A 16,515-nucleotide genomic window follows, 5' to 3' on the forward strand; every position below is an offset into this window, starting at 1 on the left:
TCCCAGCGCGGTCTCACAGACAATGTCTCACAATGTAATGACAACACAGGCTCCGAGCAGCCTTCCCAGCATACAGTGGGCTTGAATAAGCCTGTCTTGGAAGGCGAATAAAAACATTTTCTAACCTACCAGGCAGGTACCAGAGGCTGTGGGCTGGAGCTCTGGAGAATTTCATTCATTAAGAATTTCTGGACAACAGTGGACTCCCTGTCTTCCAGAGTACTCCCCATGTAAAGCCACACGCCAGTTGGGTTTTGTTCCAGCTGAGCCCTCAGTTACACAATCAAACCCTTCATTGAATTAATAATAACAGTGAGCTTCATTTGAACTGGTTGTTCCCAGCTCTTCAACATGTTGGAGCTTAAACCGTTGTATTTTGTAAGTGAAATAAAAGCCCACACTTGCGACTAGAAACAAAACGCAAATATTCAATTGAAGCAACTTCTTCGATGAAGTAAGGCTTCCATTATCTGGGATGGAATGAAAACCAGTGGGTGTGGTGGGTTAACAGGACCACGATTGAGGACCACTGATCTATAGGGACCCCGAGGGGATGAGGTGTGTGCTCGCCTGTGATCTAAGATTACATTTTTCTTGTGTCTTATACTCATCTTCCGTAAATTCTGCAGCATCGGAGACCAAGAGATATTCTAACCTGCGTGCCTGTGGGGCACACGCACTGACAGAAGGAACACACACAGACCTGGGACACCTCAGCGGTCCAGAAGATCATTCTGGCTGTCAGAACCACCTGTCCGGGCCACTGCAGGAGCCACTTTTCCCTCGGGCTCTGGGAATGTGCACGGAGAGAGAGCTGCAGCACCTGCCGGAGAGACTCCTGCATCCCCTTCTCCACCTGCAAGGGCAAAGGGGGGGGGGGGGGAGGAGGAGGGTGGAGGGAAGAGACATTAGAGAGAGAGGATCACAGAGCAACCTAGCCTGTTGCATATTTCAAACAACTCCAATGAGCCTGCTAAGAAACCTGTAATAATGGAAGCACATCCATTATTATTCTATGCTAGAGAGAGACAGGGATTAGGGGAATGAAGGATAAAGGGGGAGAGAAAGACAGAAATGATGGGGAGAGGGAAAGCGAAAAGGAGAAAGACATTAGGAGAGACTCAAGGCAGAAGGACAGTGAGTTAACACTGCAATCATTAGGCAATGATCAGTCCTTTCTGTATTCATGAGATTTGCATTGTTTAATTGCTTTGGGGAACCAGGCCGATTCTGTCAATAGAGCAGCGCGTGCATGCGAATGAGCTGGAGAGAGAGGGAACAGAGCAGGAGAGATCTGAGAAGAGTTTTAATTTGTGCTCTCGGGAAAAGCCCCACAAATCCAAAAGAAAGATGACAGGAGGCCTGTGCACTGCGATAAGAAAAACCCTAACCACTGGACAGAGCGCAGGGAGCAGAGGGGAGAGGAGAAGCTTACTACAACCTTTACCCCGGTACAAGAGTGGCAGAGAGGAGTAAAGCAGGGTAAACAGAGAGGCGTAAGCAGGGAAACTGGGAAAGCAGAGTAAATGTATATAAAGTATTGTTAATCTGGTACTATTGCTAATTAAAAAAGGAAAATTGTCTTTGGCAACAGCGTACAAATAATGCTCAACACAAAAATAAATAGTTCAGGTGGGGAGCTGCGTCAGCATGCGTAGGCTGCAAAGGAACAAGTAACAGGTTTATTCCATGCTGAAAAGAGAAGAAAGGAAACACAACGTTTCGGTTGTGGAGCCTTCTCCAGCTTATAAAAATCAATATAAATGAAAAACAAACAATAGTCCTAGACATGCAACAAAACATATGCACACATCTGCTCATATTACACATAATCTGATAGCTCCAGACAGGCAACAGTCGCTTAGCTGCTGGGTTATATACTGATTGCACAGGGAGCAAAGGATTTAAGGGAGGGAAACACAGAAGAAGTGGAGAAGTGCTGTTCGAATTTTGCACGACAAACATTGATGGCTGAGAGCAAGGAACAGGAAGGAATGAGGCTGGAAAAGAGTGATTTCAGAAACTGGCTCTGTCCCCACAGTGACCCTGAGAGCTGGGCCACAGGCCCACGCTGCCCAGCTATGGCTTATCATGTCCTGACAGGTCCTTAGGTCGCTCTGTCTGTTTGAACGACGATAACATGGTCTAAGAAACTATCTGAGAACCGGGGGCTTTTAATCATCCTCCTTAGACCCAGTCTTTTCACGAGTATAAATATGAGTTGAAGAAAATGAAAAAAAAATGTGAATCTGCAGTATACGTCTCAACAAAAGGGTTTTATTATTATTAGTAGTATTATTATTTGAGAAGCTCACTCGGTGTGTATTATTATTGGTACAGGCACTGTCTTCCATTCACCTTTCTGTCGTGTTCAAATTCTTCCAGCTCTCATTGATGCCGATGGCTACAAAAAGGAAGGGTGATGGAATGTATTGATCTGTGCATGTGGACGCAGTATTCATAAAACACAAAACATGCAATTAGGCTCTGTTCAGGCCGTCTTAGTGCTGTTGAGAAGCATGTCAGTGCCCGTGAATAGAGGCCATGCACTCAGGGCTGCATTGTGCTGGTTTTGCACAGACCAGTCCATCAATAAGCCTCTAGCCCCCACCGCTACACAGAGGACCCCTCGTTCACGCAGGGCACTCCAGGCTCAAGAGCCTGCTTTGATGCTAGAGAGGAGTGCTGACATCACACGCTCTGAATCTGCTTTGTCCTCCAAGAGACCCTGCACTTCGCAAGCCCCGATACAAGCAAGCTCAGGAAGCAAAGTAAATGAATTAATCAAACAACACAGCCCTCGCTGCTCAAATGAAGGGAGAGAAGTGCTCTTTTGTGTTTGTTTGCAAGCATCTCCTGCTTGTGTATTTGCTCTGCCAGTACTGGAAAAGCGATGTTTTTTAATTAGTGCCGATGTGCTGATGAGTGACTGCTGAGTGGAAATTGCATTTCTTTATTTTTAAAAATAAACAACGAACAAAGTCCTTTATCAAGTGCGAGTAACATAGAATGGTCAGAGATGTTCCAGTGTGTCAGAATGAGACTTTGAATCACACATTTTTATATACAATATAAAAGCATATACAATATACTGTATATAATATTTTAATCATATATTTTTAATAGATGTCACCCTAAGCAATCCCAGGGCAGAAGCAATTGGTCAGGCGACTGAAGTACAGGTGGTGGTTTATGTAACTTAGACAGAGACAACTTATTAGTTAGTTTTTCTTTAAAGAAACCCTAAAAGTTTTTTAAATTACTAGCTCATAGAAACGTAATTTTTTATACACAAGAAGAGACAAGATCCTTGTAAAATACAGTATCTTAATTTAAGAACAATGGTGATTTCTATTCATAGACTGAATATTTTTTAATGTTTTTATATCATTTGAATATACTGTATGTATATTATATATACACGTATACTATAATGCTCGTGCTGCACTAAATGTATCCACACGTTTCTAAAGAAGACCACAGGGATTTGACATAGCGAAAACCATCAAGTAAAATAAAACCTCTAAACGGTCACCAGTTTATGAGGACATCACTGTGAACACGTATTGACAAGGTAGTGAATAAGAATATTAATAACAGCTGTTTGCAGTTCTACTGCATCTTTAACCCCAAAATATCCTAAAGCACTTCCTATATAGCAGGGGACATATTTCAATTACCACTGAAGTGCAGCCCCCCCCCCCCAGCATGACTTCTGGCTATCACTGAGCCCCAACAGCCCCAATATACAGGAGATCTGGTGAAGACAGAAGACCACTGAACAAGGTGCATCAGTTTACATTGCCATGATGTTGAAGAGCTATGCTAAAAGACACCAGCAGGGGGAGCTCTCTAGCTTTCTCATTTCCCAGTGTGGTGAATGTACAGAAGATCACAAATGAACGTCTCGGACACGAACATCACACATTTTCAAGAACAATGCAATCAGTTGTAGAGTGCTAAATTCCTCATTTTTTGGCAAAACACGCACACAGACTTAGTTAATTAGATAAGCCTTTTGCCCATAGTGGCAAAAACAAGCACCTGTATTTTATGTTGTACAGTTTGAGGCACAAGGAAAAGAAACTACACACTGGTGAACTCATGTGAAAGTTTGTTTGTAAGTTTACAGTTTCTGAGAGCTGCACACAGAAATACCCCCAGGCTGCCTTCACACCTGCCCAGAGCAGATAAAGAAAGAGACACAAGTCTCTGGCTTGGCTGTGAATCGAGAATCCCTGAGCCCGATCAGTACGCAGATCTAGCTCTCTGAACACACAGCTGAACAAATGCTGCATTAGCATTTCCACTCCTGGCTACAGACCGGCGTGTTTACCTGCTGCTTACCGACCCCGAAGAGTGTTTGTGCAGCAGGGATCCACGCCAGACACACAACTCCCCAGCCTCTCCAAACCGCACGAACGCACTGCTGAACTATGGCTGTCAGTGAGTCGCCGCAGCAAAATGTTCATCTTCATCGAGTTTGGTTGAGTATCTCACCCTGCCACTCACAGCTGGCAGCCCACTGAAACTCAGCAGGTGTGCTCCTGGCCAGTACCTGGATGGGAGACTTCCTGGGAAAACCCAAGGTTGCTGCCGGAAAAGGTATTAGACAGGCCAGTAGGGGGCGCTCACCCTGCGGTCTGTCTGGGTCCTAATGCCCCATTGTAGTGACGGGGACACTATACTGTAAACAGGTGCCGTCCTTCGGATGAGATGTAAAACCGAGGTCCTGACTCTCTGTGGACATTGAAAATCCCAGGGAGTTTCTCGAAAAGAGTAGGGGTGTTACCCCGGCGTCCTGGCCAAATTTCCCATTGGCCCTTAACAATCATGGCCTCCTAATAACCCCCATCTCTGAACTGGCTTCATCACTCTTCTCTCCTCCCCACTGAGAGCTAGTGTGTGGGGAGTGTACTGACGCACTGTGGCTGCCGTCACATCATCCAGGTGGGGGCTGCACACTGGTGCCTGTCTGGACCACCATCCTCCTACTCCCCACCTCACAACCTTAGCACTTCTACCTCTGGTCTCCTATCTGTCCCCCAAGCCCGTCTCCACTCGATGGGTGACAGGGCCTTCTCCTGTTATGCCCCAAAGCTCTGGAACTCTCTCCCTAAGGATATCAGAGAGTCACCTTCCCTAAACTCTTTCCAATCTACACCCAAAACCTTCTTCTTTAGAAGAGCCTTTACTTCACTGGTTCTGTTCTTCACCTCTTTGCTCGTTTTCTGTACCTCCCATCTACTGTCTCCTCTCATTGTGTATTTTCAATGTGCATATCTTGTGTACTGTATATTGCTGTTGTCATTCCGTGAAGCCACCTTAAAGGCGCTATATAAAATAAAGTTCAATGTTATCATTTTTAAAAGACTAAAGTTGTCCGTTAATAATGGCGGGGTGGGGGGGGAGGGGAGTCTTTGTGCCGGTCTTCTTTCTGAGATGCTGATCGATCTAACAAGGTGCAGCCTGGGATTGATGAGTTCTGACCGACAGTGGCTGAGTCCCTTTGAAAGCGCACGATCCGGCAATTTGTCTGCTGGCGCGTCTCAAACGCGGCGCCCGCAGTGACACCTTAGGTGGGGATTCGCCTTTCATCAGCGCCTCTCGGCGAACCACATCAGACAGAGCGAGAGGGCACCGCGCGAACCGCCGGCATGATGGCGAGAGGCAGGGGCACCTCTTTTCAGACGCCGCCGTCAGAGAGACGAGAGACACAAAGCGAGGGCGCAAAAGAGAATCCAGGATGAATAAGGAGCAGTTCAAAGACACGCTGCTCCTCATCACATCAAAGCCTTAAACAATTTAAAAAGAAAACGCAGCCCCTCTGTCACTGTTTGGCAGTGATTGTACACAAGGGAAGAACGTAAAGTTCTGTTATAGAGGCCCAGTACTTTTCTATTCGGAGGAACAAGTAACAGGTTTCTTCCCTGCTGGAAAGAGAAGAAAGGAAACACAACGTTTCAGCTGTGGAGCCTTCTCCGGGTGTCTTCACCCGAACACTTCATTGTGTTTCCTTTCTTCTCTTCTCAGTATAGAATAAACTTTTACTTGTTCCTTTGCAGCCTACGCATGCTGACGCAGCTACCTACTTGAACTACTTCTGTCTTTCTCCTCTAGTACCGCTTGTTTCCATATTCACTCATTGGACATTTTGGCACATTCCTGTTGCCCAATTTAATGCCCAATTTCAAAGGGAGTAGAAATATTTCAAGACCTCCCTCACAGGCATCACAGGCAGTGTGTGACCAGAGGCTGGTGACTAGCCCTGGCACTCTGAGCAGAGACCCAGCTCCCAGATGACATTAGTCAACTCCAGGAGAAAAACGTGATTGTCTTCAGGCTGGGAAATGATCTTGCCATATGGCCTTTTTCTGGATAGTTAATTACAGTAAGTCCTTCAACACCTCATGGCTGGTCATTCTTCGTGTGAAGAATTTGTAACTAGACCTCACTGTGGTGTGTCTTACTGCTATTGTCTGTGGGTTGATTTAAAAAGAGAACGTGGGAAAGGGTACAAGCTGCAGGAGTTCTATTTGGCCCACTTGGTTAATAGTAGCTCATTGATCTGTGGAGCTCAGCTAGCCATTTATTCAAAGCGTATTGACTTCGGCAGCTTGTTACATACCCCCTCTACCTTTTGTGTAAGGAAGAACCTCCCGTTCTCAGTTTTAAATGTCCTCCTCTTCCTTTTTACTCAGATATGATAAGATCACTTTATTAGCCATATACTATTTCTTGCATTAGGAATTTGTCTTTTCACATACCCCTGCTTGCTCTCCATGAGACACACAGACACACAGGCAGTGAGAGAGAAGCTTGGGGCCAGAGCGGAGGATCAGCCCTTGGAGCAGTTGGGGTTAAGGGCCTTGCTCAGGGGCCCAACAGAGTAGGATTCCTCTGCCAGCCACGGGATTTGAACCGGCAACCTTCCAGCCACAGGCACAGATCCTGAGCCACAGAGCCCCCACTTCTTGCATCCTCTGGTTCGTGTTTCATGTTGATTCAGAACAAGCCAAGGTCACTTTGTGAACTTTAGGATTTTGAACACTAAGCTGGCTCACATCGTAGTGTTTTCTGGTCAAGACTGACTAGGTTTAGCTCTGAGAATGTTAGGGCAGAAATGTTATTTAAGCTCGGTAATGTACTGTATCTGGCTGCTTTTCTGTGGACTGATATCTGAGCTGAAACATCTTCTTTTACTGTGACCAAACCTGTACACAGTATTCTTAATAAGGCCTGACCAGTGCATTGCTCATTTAAACACCCTTTGATTTCAATTCTACACTTTTAACTAGATATCCTATATTTTGCTTGCCATTTCACCGCTTTTTCCGAGAATTCTAACAAGGATCAAGTGCCAACCATCCCTAGAACTCTACTGTCACACAGATCATCCTCCAGTTATCTGCTTCATAATTACTGCATCTCTCTAACCTTACACACACTAGATGTCCTACTGTACCTACAGTTCTGTATCTGTACATATTTGATTCTCTGTCACCTTTTTTTCCTGGATGAATGTTGGAAGGATTTGGTTGCTTGCTCATGAGTAACAGCTCTTGCTTCCTTCAGTACAAACGGCAGAAAAACATCAAGCCCTGGAGCGTAATCTTGACTGATTCTGGTATCTGAAACATCTGCCTCTTCTACGTTAACACTGTTTAATACAGACTTTCCTCCCTCTGCTACCTGAGGCACGTTGGTGACTTATTTCTTTTCATCCATCTGATGAAATACTCCTTTAGCCCATCATCTATTTTCCTTTCATCACATGAAAGTTTGACATTGTCCTTACCCACACACTTTACCTCTTCCTTTGCTATTTTAATACTGAATCATTATTTTAGCCTCCAATTCAACATTCATTTCTATCTCCCTCTGTCTCTGTTTTTTAATAGTTTTTAAAGTGCTTCCCTTTTCCTCGTACAGTCGTTTTCTTCATTCATTGAACCATTTGGGATTCAACTTCCGAGCCTTGGATTTACTCGCTCTTGGGGTGAATCTGATTCATTGGTCACTGTATGTTTTCCACTCCTGGCTATTCACTTGCAAAAGAGCCTGAATTTTACATACATTTCCAAGATGAATAATATATTCCAATATATTCCCAGATGAAATAAGTAACTGGTGTGAACTCTCACTGCCCCCCAGTCCAGCACTCCACTCGGTGTCAGTCCTTGCTGCTCATGTGTTTAGCCCTTGTGGGCATTGATTTTACTCTGTTCTGCACAGGGACTGTACTTAGCACATGTGCCTGCCTCACTGTTTTGTCCTTTTTTGCGTTTTTCCTTCTATATTTTACTTGACTTGACTGGCTTCTTTTTTAATTTTTGTATTGACTTTATGTATTAGCGGATATTTCCTAAGTCAGGCTGGATAAGAGCAGCTGGTAATCAAATAATCCTGTACTGTCGTCACTGCAAACAGTGAATGTCCTTCACAGAGCTAAGGGCTATTTGATGAATTAATACATATTTCGCGGTGCCTAGGTAGGTGCTGCATTCAAAGTGCGCCATAATTCCATAGGGAGACAAATTCACCTATCAGAATCGAAGGTTAATATTTTCCTGTCTTTCTGTGTTCTCCCTCCCAAAGTATCTATTGTACAGTGTCTTGTATCCACAGCCTTCCAATTATGTCCTATTTTATTGCTTTTGATCTGTACACATTTTTTAAAGAGTCAATATTTTTCATCAAAACTTGAAGGCTCAAACTAAAACACTTTTATGGGTGAAATATCAGCAAACATTGCACAGGAAAATCAATAGAATATTTTGTTTGATATGGATTCACCTTGGGTGGCACGATAGCTCAGCGATTGGTGTTACTGCCACACAGCCCTGGGGCTCAGGGTTCTGTTCCTGGTGGTGCTATCTGTGTGGAGTTTGTATTCTCCCGTCTTCGTATGGGCTTCCTCTAGTACAAAGTACAAAGACATACTGGTAGGATAATTGGTGTCTGGAAAAATTGGCCCTGGTGTGAGTTTATGCATGATTGTGTCTTTGTGGCTGGTGTCCCCTTGAGGGTGTATCCTGCCTTGAGCCCGTTGAAGGACAGGAGAGACTCAGGCTCCCCTGTGACCCTAAATTGGATGAAGTGGTTAGAAAATGCGTAGATTCACATATGTATTAAGGACAGTACGTGTATTGACATCCCTGAATCTACTGTATGTGGTGGAACCACCTTTGGCAGCCCCTAAAGATGTGAGTCTATCTACTGTAAAACAGATGTCAGCAGATGTTGCCAGTGCACTGTTTTGGGGGCTCACACTGGTTTTTCACCTGGTCTTGCTCGGTCATAAGTGAAGGATATACAGAAAGGAGACCCCAATCCTCAGGAAAGGCTTTCAAAATTCCCCATGGGAGCATGACGGATGGTAATGTTCTTGCTGGGTTTCATCTTTACTGTATCTCATTACAAGTGAGATTCTGACCATGACCTAAGAGTGACACAACTTCTCGCACACAGTTAGAAATGCGCAGTTGTACTTCACCCAGTAGACTATTCACACTCCTCCTGTGTCTCTCACACAAGAAGTGTAAGTCAGAGGCCGAAAGTGACCTATTTCAAACTGTGTAAATTAACCATGTTCTTGAGGGCTTCAGACACACTAGGACTGCTATAAGTCTATCAGAGTGGCCAAACGCAGTACAGATAAATTAAATCCAATCTGATATGATGCCAGGATGCCAGGCTGGCATGGGGACCCAGGGCTGCACTGCACTGTGGTGTGAGAGGTAAAGACGGAGCGTAGATTCACACTTTCATGCACTGCTGAGTGAGATCTGTTTGAGATAGGATTCTGGAATTGAAGAGTAACTGGTTCTGCGTGCTCAGTTCAAGAAAGTAGGGAATTAAACATTTCTACATTGATTTTTATTTCTGCAGTACTCTAAATTTAAGAGCTTATATCTTTTTTTGCAGCATAAATCGATGCTTATATTTATTTAAACAACCACACCACTCGAAGAAGGCTCCACAGCCGAAACGCTGAGTTTCCTTTCTTCTCTTTTCAGCATGGAATAAACCTTTAACTTGTTCCTTTGCACATCTTCCTGGGACATTTCTGGTGGAATTGTCTTCCAATTTCAAGTGTTTTAATTTTGTTTGTGAATTGTATAGTCCTTACCCAACACTTAGCCCTTTGCCTACTCTGAGAAACCAAAACCCTGTTTTCTCTGATCCATTGCGGTCTTTCCTCTTTCCTTTCACCAGATCAAGGTGGATTTCTGCAGGCTAATGCAAAGAAGAGGGTGAGATGTTTTAGAGATCAAAAATATTTGCTCTGAGCGAATGTAAGAGCCTGCCATTTTAACCTGTCCGGATTCAGCTTTCTAAGCTCTGAAACGCTCTTTCAGTGTGTCAGTCAGACTGGGGAGTGTATGAGTCTGAAACAACTCCTGTTGGAGATTAAAGAAGAGGAGATTAAAGAAGAGGCAGAGACAGAGAGATTGGAGGGAGAGCTGACCAGGCTTTATTGTTGTTGAGCAGAAAGTCAGGAACAGACAGAGGAGGTAAATGACAGCAGTCCTTGTCACTACAAGACAGAAAGAGACAAGCAGAGATGGAGAGATCCCTATCTGCTGCTGGCCCATATAGACTTTAATTATCTCCCTAATCCCATCACCGCATTGATTGCACAGGTGCACAGGCTGCTGGAATGCCAGAAAACAGCAAACACGGCTCGACAGAAAATAAGTGGTCCTGAGAAGAAAGGAAAACAAGCCCTGGCAGTGAGGAGAAGTATTCAGCTACACGCTCACATGAAAGAAAAAGCTCTTGTTCCTTACAGCTGTGCACAAGAGCCCTAACGTTACAGATCAGGAACAGAGGTCTTCTGGGGTCCGGACTGGGGTACGGTAGACAGTAGCAGTGTCACTACTGGAACTGTGACAGCATGACTGGGCTGAATTGATGTATCTAGTGGAAAATGTGGGGGTGGGGTTCAGAGTATAATACAGAAGAAACGTAAAACCTTCCCAGAGTGTTTTTGCAGTATGTCACACAGGATCAGAACCCACGGTTAGAGTCTAGTGCTTGACAAATGTGCCAGTAGATTCTGCCCACCTAGAGGCACCTTCGATCTCGGAGCCTCTCTCACAGATGGCTTCTAGTCACGTTAGTCAGGGTTGACTGTCGCTCATCGGACTTGCTCAACCCAAGAAGCTTCCCTCTTGCTACAGGGTTGACTCTTGCTCACCAGACTCGCTCACCCCACGGATCTTCCCTCTTGCTACAGGCTTGACTGTGTCTCACTGACGATAAGGTAATTCTTAGTAACTCAAACCTGCAAACCTGTTGATCCCTGTCCTGGGCCCTGTTTTCCCCCTCTGTGGTGACCTCTCACCGAGTGTTTCGTGGCTTCTACCCCTACATGAACCCAGACTACAATCACGTAGGAATAAAAAGCCATAGAACACAGCAGGAGACATGCTCCGAGGAAGAGGGGGATGGGCAGCGGATCTGTGAGGCCTCACTGGCCTATAGTGCTCAGCCATCACCTCACCTACCTGAGAGACAAGGGGAGAGAGAGAGAGAAGGACAGGGAGAGGAGGAGGAGTGAAAAAGCGGTTTGCAAGAGCCGGCTCTCTGCAGAAGCTGCCCTGAGAAGACATGACAGAGGTGCAGCTCGGAAATAGTTCCACCAGTTCAGGCTGGCTGTAGAGGTTTGTGCTCCGAAGCAAATGAAGTTCGTTTGTTTTTTTTTGGGGGTGGGGAAGTGACAAGAAAAACAAACGAAGTATGAAATCTGACAAGGGACAGCACAGACATGGAAAATTGATTTTTTTTTTTCCTCCCTCTGGACTGAGCTTTGTGCAGCGTTTGAATCGGGCACGCCTGACATTTTGATTTTTGAGTTTCTGAATGAGTCCCAGCACTTTTAATGGTCTATGGAAGTAAATAAAGTACTAAGAACTGTGCGGTTTAAAATGCGAATCGAGTTCGGATCAAACACATTTGACTATAATCTGCAATGCTGAACGCTCATTCCTCTGAATCTTGGACGTTAATGCCTGAGAGATGAGATGATAAAAAAAAACCCCAAAATAATTCATAAACTTGCTTCCCATCCAATTATTTTGACATTGCAGAGACAAATTTTGAGCCCATCTCTGTCTGAGCGCCGGAATCAGTTCTTCTCTAATTCAGGAGGGGGCATCCTTGACAAAGGGAGGCAAATCATTCTGGTCTGTCACCGGGGATGATTTTTCCAGTTTCCATCAGGATATCTGAATGTCATTCAGACTGGGAAGGGATGGAAGGGGGGGGACGAGGCGGGCGACGCTCAGGAGGGTCGGGAAGAGGGAGCGAGTACCTGCTGGAGCCACTTCTCCACCAGCCCCTGGGCCTCCGAGGGCACGATCCTGCGGGCCAGAGCCACCCGCTCGCCCCGCGCCGACTCCAGGAAAGACAGCAGGGCCGGGGGCGGGCCCGGCGGGGAGAAGCCCAGCCGCGCCACGCCCGGGAAGATCCTGCGCAGGTGGGGCTCGACGCGCCGGGGGTCCCGCGTCTCGGACAGGATCTCCAGCAGCTCCTCGTTGGACAGGAAGAAGAACCTGGGAGGAGCAGACGGGAGCGCGGGAGAGGGTCACGCCACGCGCTTCCTCTTGGGGTACCCTCACGTGGCCTCAGGCCCCAGTTTTGCCACACCCCAAAAACGGATTTATGACCCGCAGCAGCTCCTCGTTGGACAGGAAGAAGAACCTGGGAGGAGCAGACGGGAGCGCAGGAGAGGGTCACGCCACGGGCTTCCTCTTGGGGTACCCTCACGTGGCCTCAGGCCCCAGTTTTGCCACACCCCAAAAACGGATTTATCACCCGCAGCAGCACCACGCCAGGCCATCAGCACAATCTGTAGCTGCCTGCCAGCGCTTTTTAAAAAACGTTTCACCGGCAAGCCTCGGAGCCTTGGGTATAACGGCTGGGAAATGTTTTAGCAAATAAAACGATGGTGTCAGAATTAAAAACAGGAGGCAATATACAGTAGAGTTCAACTGAGAGAAAAAAAATGAGTTAAGAACAAAATTAACTTGAATATGTAAGAAAGATAGCAATATGTCTATGTTACTGTATTGCAGTTGCTGTAATTATGATGGTGACGATGAAAGGTGTGGAACCTTGGAAAAAAGAGCCTCTTCCTCTCCAGATAGTCGCTCAGTCCTTTCTGAATTTCTTCGAGCATGTCCTGGGCCTGCCGCAGTCTGTCCAGCAGGGGGCGCTGGGAGAGAAGCTTCAGTACGTCGCCCTCCTGCTCTGAATCGTGCATCAGCTCTCTCCTGACAGGACACACAGAACAGAGCAGTCGGCCTGACTTCTTCTTCTCTCACACACACACACACATATATTGCATTGAAAAACAGTCCTCTCCCGCAGTAGAGACAGAAACTGTAGAGCCCAAGAGGTTTGGACACTTACAGCTCCTGGAAGGTTTCTAGTTTTTACTTTCCATTTGAGCCATGACTAATCAATCAGGTTGACTCTTTAATCCAAAGCAGTTTACATTTGCACCCATTTATACAGGTAAGTCATTTTAGTGGATAAGCTTCTTGCTCAAGGGTACCACAGCTGTGTCTCACCTTGAATTTGAACCCACAACCTCCCAGTTACAAGTACAGAACCCTAACCCATGCCCCACACCGCACTCTTAAGCAACTACTTTATTACCAGCAAAACAAAAAAAACAAAAACAAAAAAACAAAGCCTTTTTTTTAAACCCTTGTCAGCAATTTGCATGACTACTTTGTACTGAATGAAATGTTTCAAATGGTGGAGAATGTGTAACTCCAATGAAAATGTCTCTCTGGGATGAGCGCTGTTAGACGGAGCTGTACATCTGAGGTTTATGACATCTTTCATGCCTCAAGCAAACACTTGAAACTGTCACAGTGCCCTCTGTCACATACAGCTGAGCTCCAGTCATTCACACAGTTCTCCTAATGCACTGCCCACACTGTGACCCCTCAGTCTGTGCGCAAGCCCTGAGAAACTCTCATGAATCAAGCCCAGCGCTCAGCTCTGTATGGAAATGAGCTTATGCAAGTTTAATAATGCACTTTCAGAGGGTTTTAAATGTGACAAGTCTAGAAGCTAAATATTAAATAACGGAACCTCAGAGCCTGGCAGCAGCTGGGAAAACAAATTTCAGTTTGGCACAGGAGGACGGTATTTAAATTCAAGTCCTCTCTGCACAAGACAAAGAGAACAGACTGAGAGATAGGGGGCAACGGGGAGTCTAAAGGAATATTATCACCCTGCAGGGATAAGTGCTGTTTTTTTCCCCATATAATGAAGATGTGTTTCCACTATTTATTCTGTTTTCGCTTTGTAACCTTAAAGTATATTTAAATGTATTAGTTGTTTTTATAAAGGCATAGGGGGATCAGAGGGCTGACCAACAGTGCAAGCTGAAAGGTAATGAGACAGACATGTACTGTAGTTAAACCAGCACAGGGATAAGCAGCATAGATTTAGAAAAGGTAGGTCTTTGCTTAATTAACGTTAGAGCTCTTTAAACATGCATCAGCAGTAATGGACACGCATGGAGCATGTTATAGTATATTTGGGCTTTAGAGGGCTTTTGATACATTTTCTAATTAAAGAGTTACTATCAAACTAAGAGATCGTAAGCATTTGGGAGAATGTGTTTGGATCGAGAGTTGGTGAACTGGCGTGATGCAATAAGTGGAGTACCTCAGAGATCTATGTTAGGACCACAGCTCTTCCTGGTTTGTTTAAACAATCTAGAATCTAGTATACAGTAGTTCATGAGTTATGTTTTTTAGATGATACCAAAATAGGGGGATTAGAAGTTTCGAAAGAAATTCAAAAGCATTTAGATCAGATGGAAAACTGGGCAAACACCAGGCAGATGGGCAGATGATGTTTAAAATAGATGTTCAGAGTATTACATGCAGGTAGCAAACACATAACCTACAACTATAGAGTGGGCAGCACTGAGCTTGAACCAGATGGCTATGAAAAAGACTGAGATGTTTATATTGATACATTATGTATGTCTTTTATATACCCTAGGGAAACAATAAAAAAGGGAATCAGAATGTAAGGATATATAGCTGAAAGTGCAAGTTTAAATCCAGAGGCATTATGTTAAAATTGTATGATCCACACGTAAGACCTCATTTTGAATATTTTGGTCTCATTGGCAGAATATTGGTCTCCATATGGCAAGACAGAAATTGCTATCCTAGAATCTGTCCAACAGAAAAGAGTACTCTGACAGATTAAAAGAATTAAATTAATCACGTTTTGAATAGGGAACATTACGAGCAGACATAATTCAATCCTTTAAGTCCCCAAAGTCAACCTACTGAACTTTTTCATTAACAGCAGTAAAACACAAATCACAGGACATAAATGAAAACTAATGGGAAGCATGAACAGGAAGTGCTACCTTTCCCAAAGGGTGATGGGTGTCAGGAACAAGCTGCGTACTCATGCTGTCGACAGTGATACCATCGCTTCTTTCAAGACGTGGCTGGATGAGTTTGTACCAGAAAACAAATGAGTAAGAGGGACCAAAATGCCTCTTTTCATGGTCTTATAATTGTATAGATCATTACAAATAATCTATACAAGGATGGACCGGTGGCACTGTGGCTAGAGGTCAATGCCTGTGGCTGGAAGGTTGCCGGCTCAAATCCCACAGCTGGCAGAGGAATCCTAATCTGTTGGGGCCCTGAGCGAGGCCCTTAACCCCAGCTGCTCCAGGGGCGCTGTATTAATGGCTGACCCTGTGCTCTGACCTAAAGCCTCTCTCCCTGTCTGTGTGTCTGTGTCTAATGGAGAGCAAGCTGGGGTATGCGAAAAGACAAATTCCTAATGCAAGCAAGTGTATATGGCTAATAAAGTGATCTTATCCTATCTTAAATAGTCACATATTCTGACCAATTCCACTGAACTAGAACAGCCAGAGCTTTATTTAAGTATGCAAATCGATTTTCAGCCCGTCGGAAAAGGAACAGTGTCAGTTGTGCTAAGATCTTGCAATACGGCAGATTAGAAAGACTGCTGTTCAAACACCTCGGCTCTGCAGTCTGGGACAGAAATCCAGGAAGGCAAGAAGCATTACCAGGTTCTGTCCACAGCCTGGAAAAGTACTCCTTGGCTGGGCATCTGCTCTCGGAGGTCGGGGGAGCTGAAGATGGGCTCCAGGTACAGCCAACCAGTCTGCACCTGCACCCAGCTGTCCAAAACATCCTGCAGCAGCCTCTGGGAGGACAGACAGGAGAGGCGGAGGAGAGGGAGGAAGGCAGAGGAAGATGGGGGACAGGGTTTGGAGAAGAGGGAGACAGAGGGGAGAGAGGCAGTGCAGGATGCACACAGAGGGCCAGAGATGTCCCAGAGAGAAAAGTGGAGGGGGAGAGTTATGCAAAATATTACAGGTCCAAGCCTAGCACTGTACCTGACTGTGAAGTTTGATCACAGATGGTTTCACCTTAAAAAAAAAGTTTAGAAAATATAGCCAGATCACATTTGGAGATAAAAACACTA

The 16,515-nt window shown here is 45.2% G+C and overlaps 1 protein-coding gene across 4 annotated transcripts in view; it reads right to left on the minus strand.

Annotated features, from left to right (window-relative positions):
• Positions 1-16,515, minus strand: part of LOC102688582 (dynein axonemal heavy chain 3-like) — a 238,715-nt gene that overhangs the window by 61,384 nt on the left and 160,816 nt on the right. For all 4 annotated transcript variants that reach the window (XM_069192669.1, XM_069192670.1, XM_069192672.1 and 1 more), the window contains 4 exons: positions 16,094-16,233; positions 13,122-13,280; positions 12,320-12,560; positions 704-856 (listed from right to left, as the gene is read on the minus strand). In XM_069192669.1, the coding sequence (XP_069048770.1) occupies positions 704-856; positions 12,320-12,560; positions 13,122-13,280; positions 16,094-16,233 (693 nt within the window). The remainder of the gene's footprint in view (positions 1-703; positions 857-12,319; positions 12,561-13,121; positions 13,281-16,093; positions 16,234-16,515) is intronic.

The sequence above is a fragment of the Lepisosteus oculatus genome, chromosome 7 (genome assembly GCF_040954835.1).
Source record: "Lepisosteus oculatus isolate fLepOcu1 chromosome 7, fLepOcu1.hap2, whole genome shotgun sequence".
NCBI lineage: Eukaryota > Metazoa > Chordata > Actinopteri > Semionotiformes > Lepisosteidae > Lepisosteus > Lepisosteus oculatus.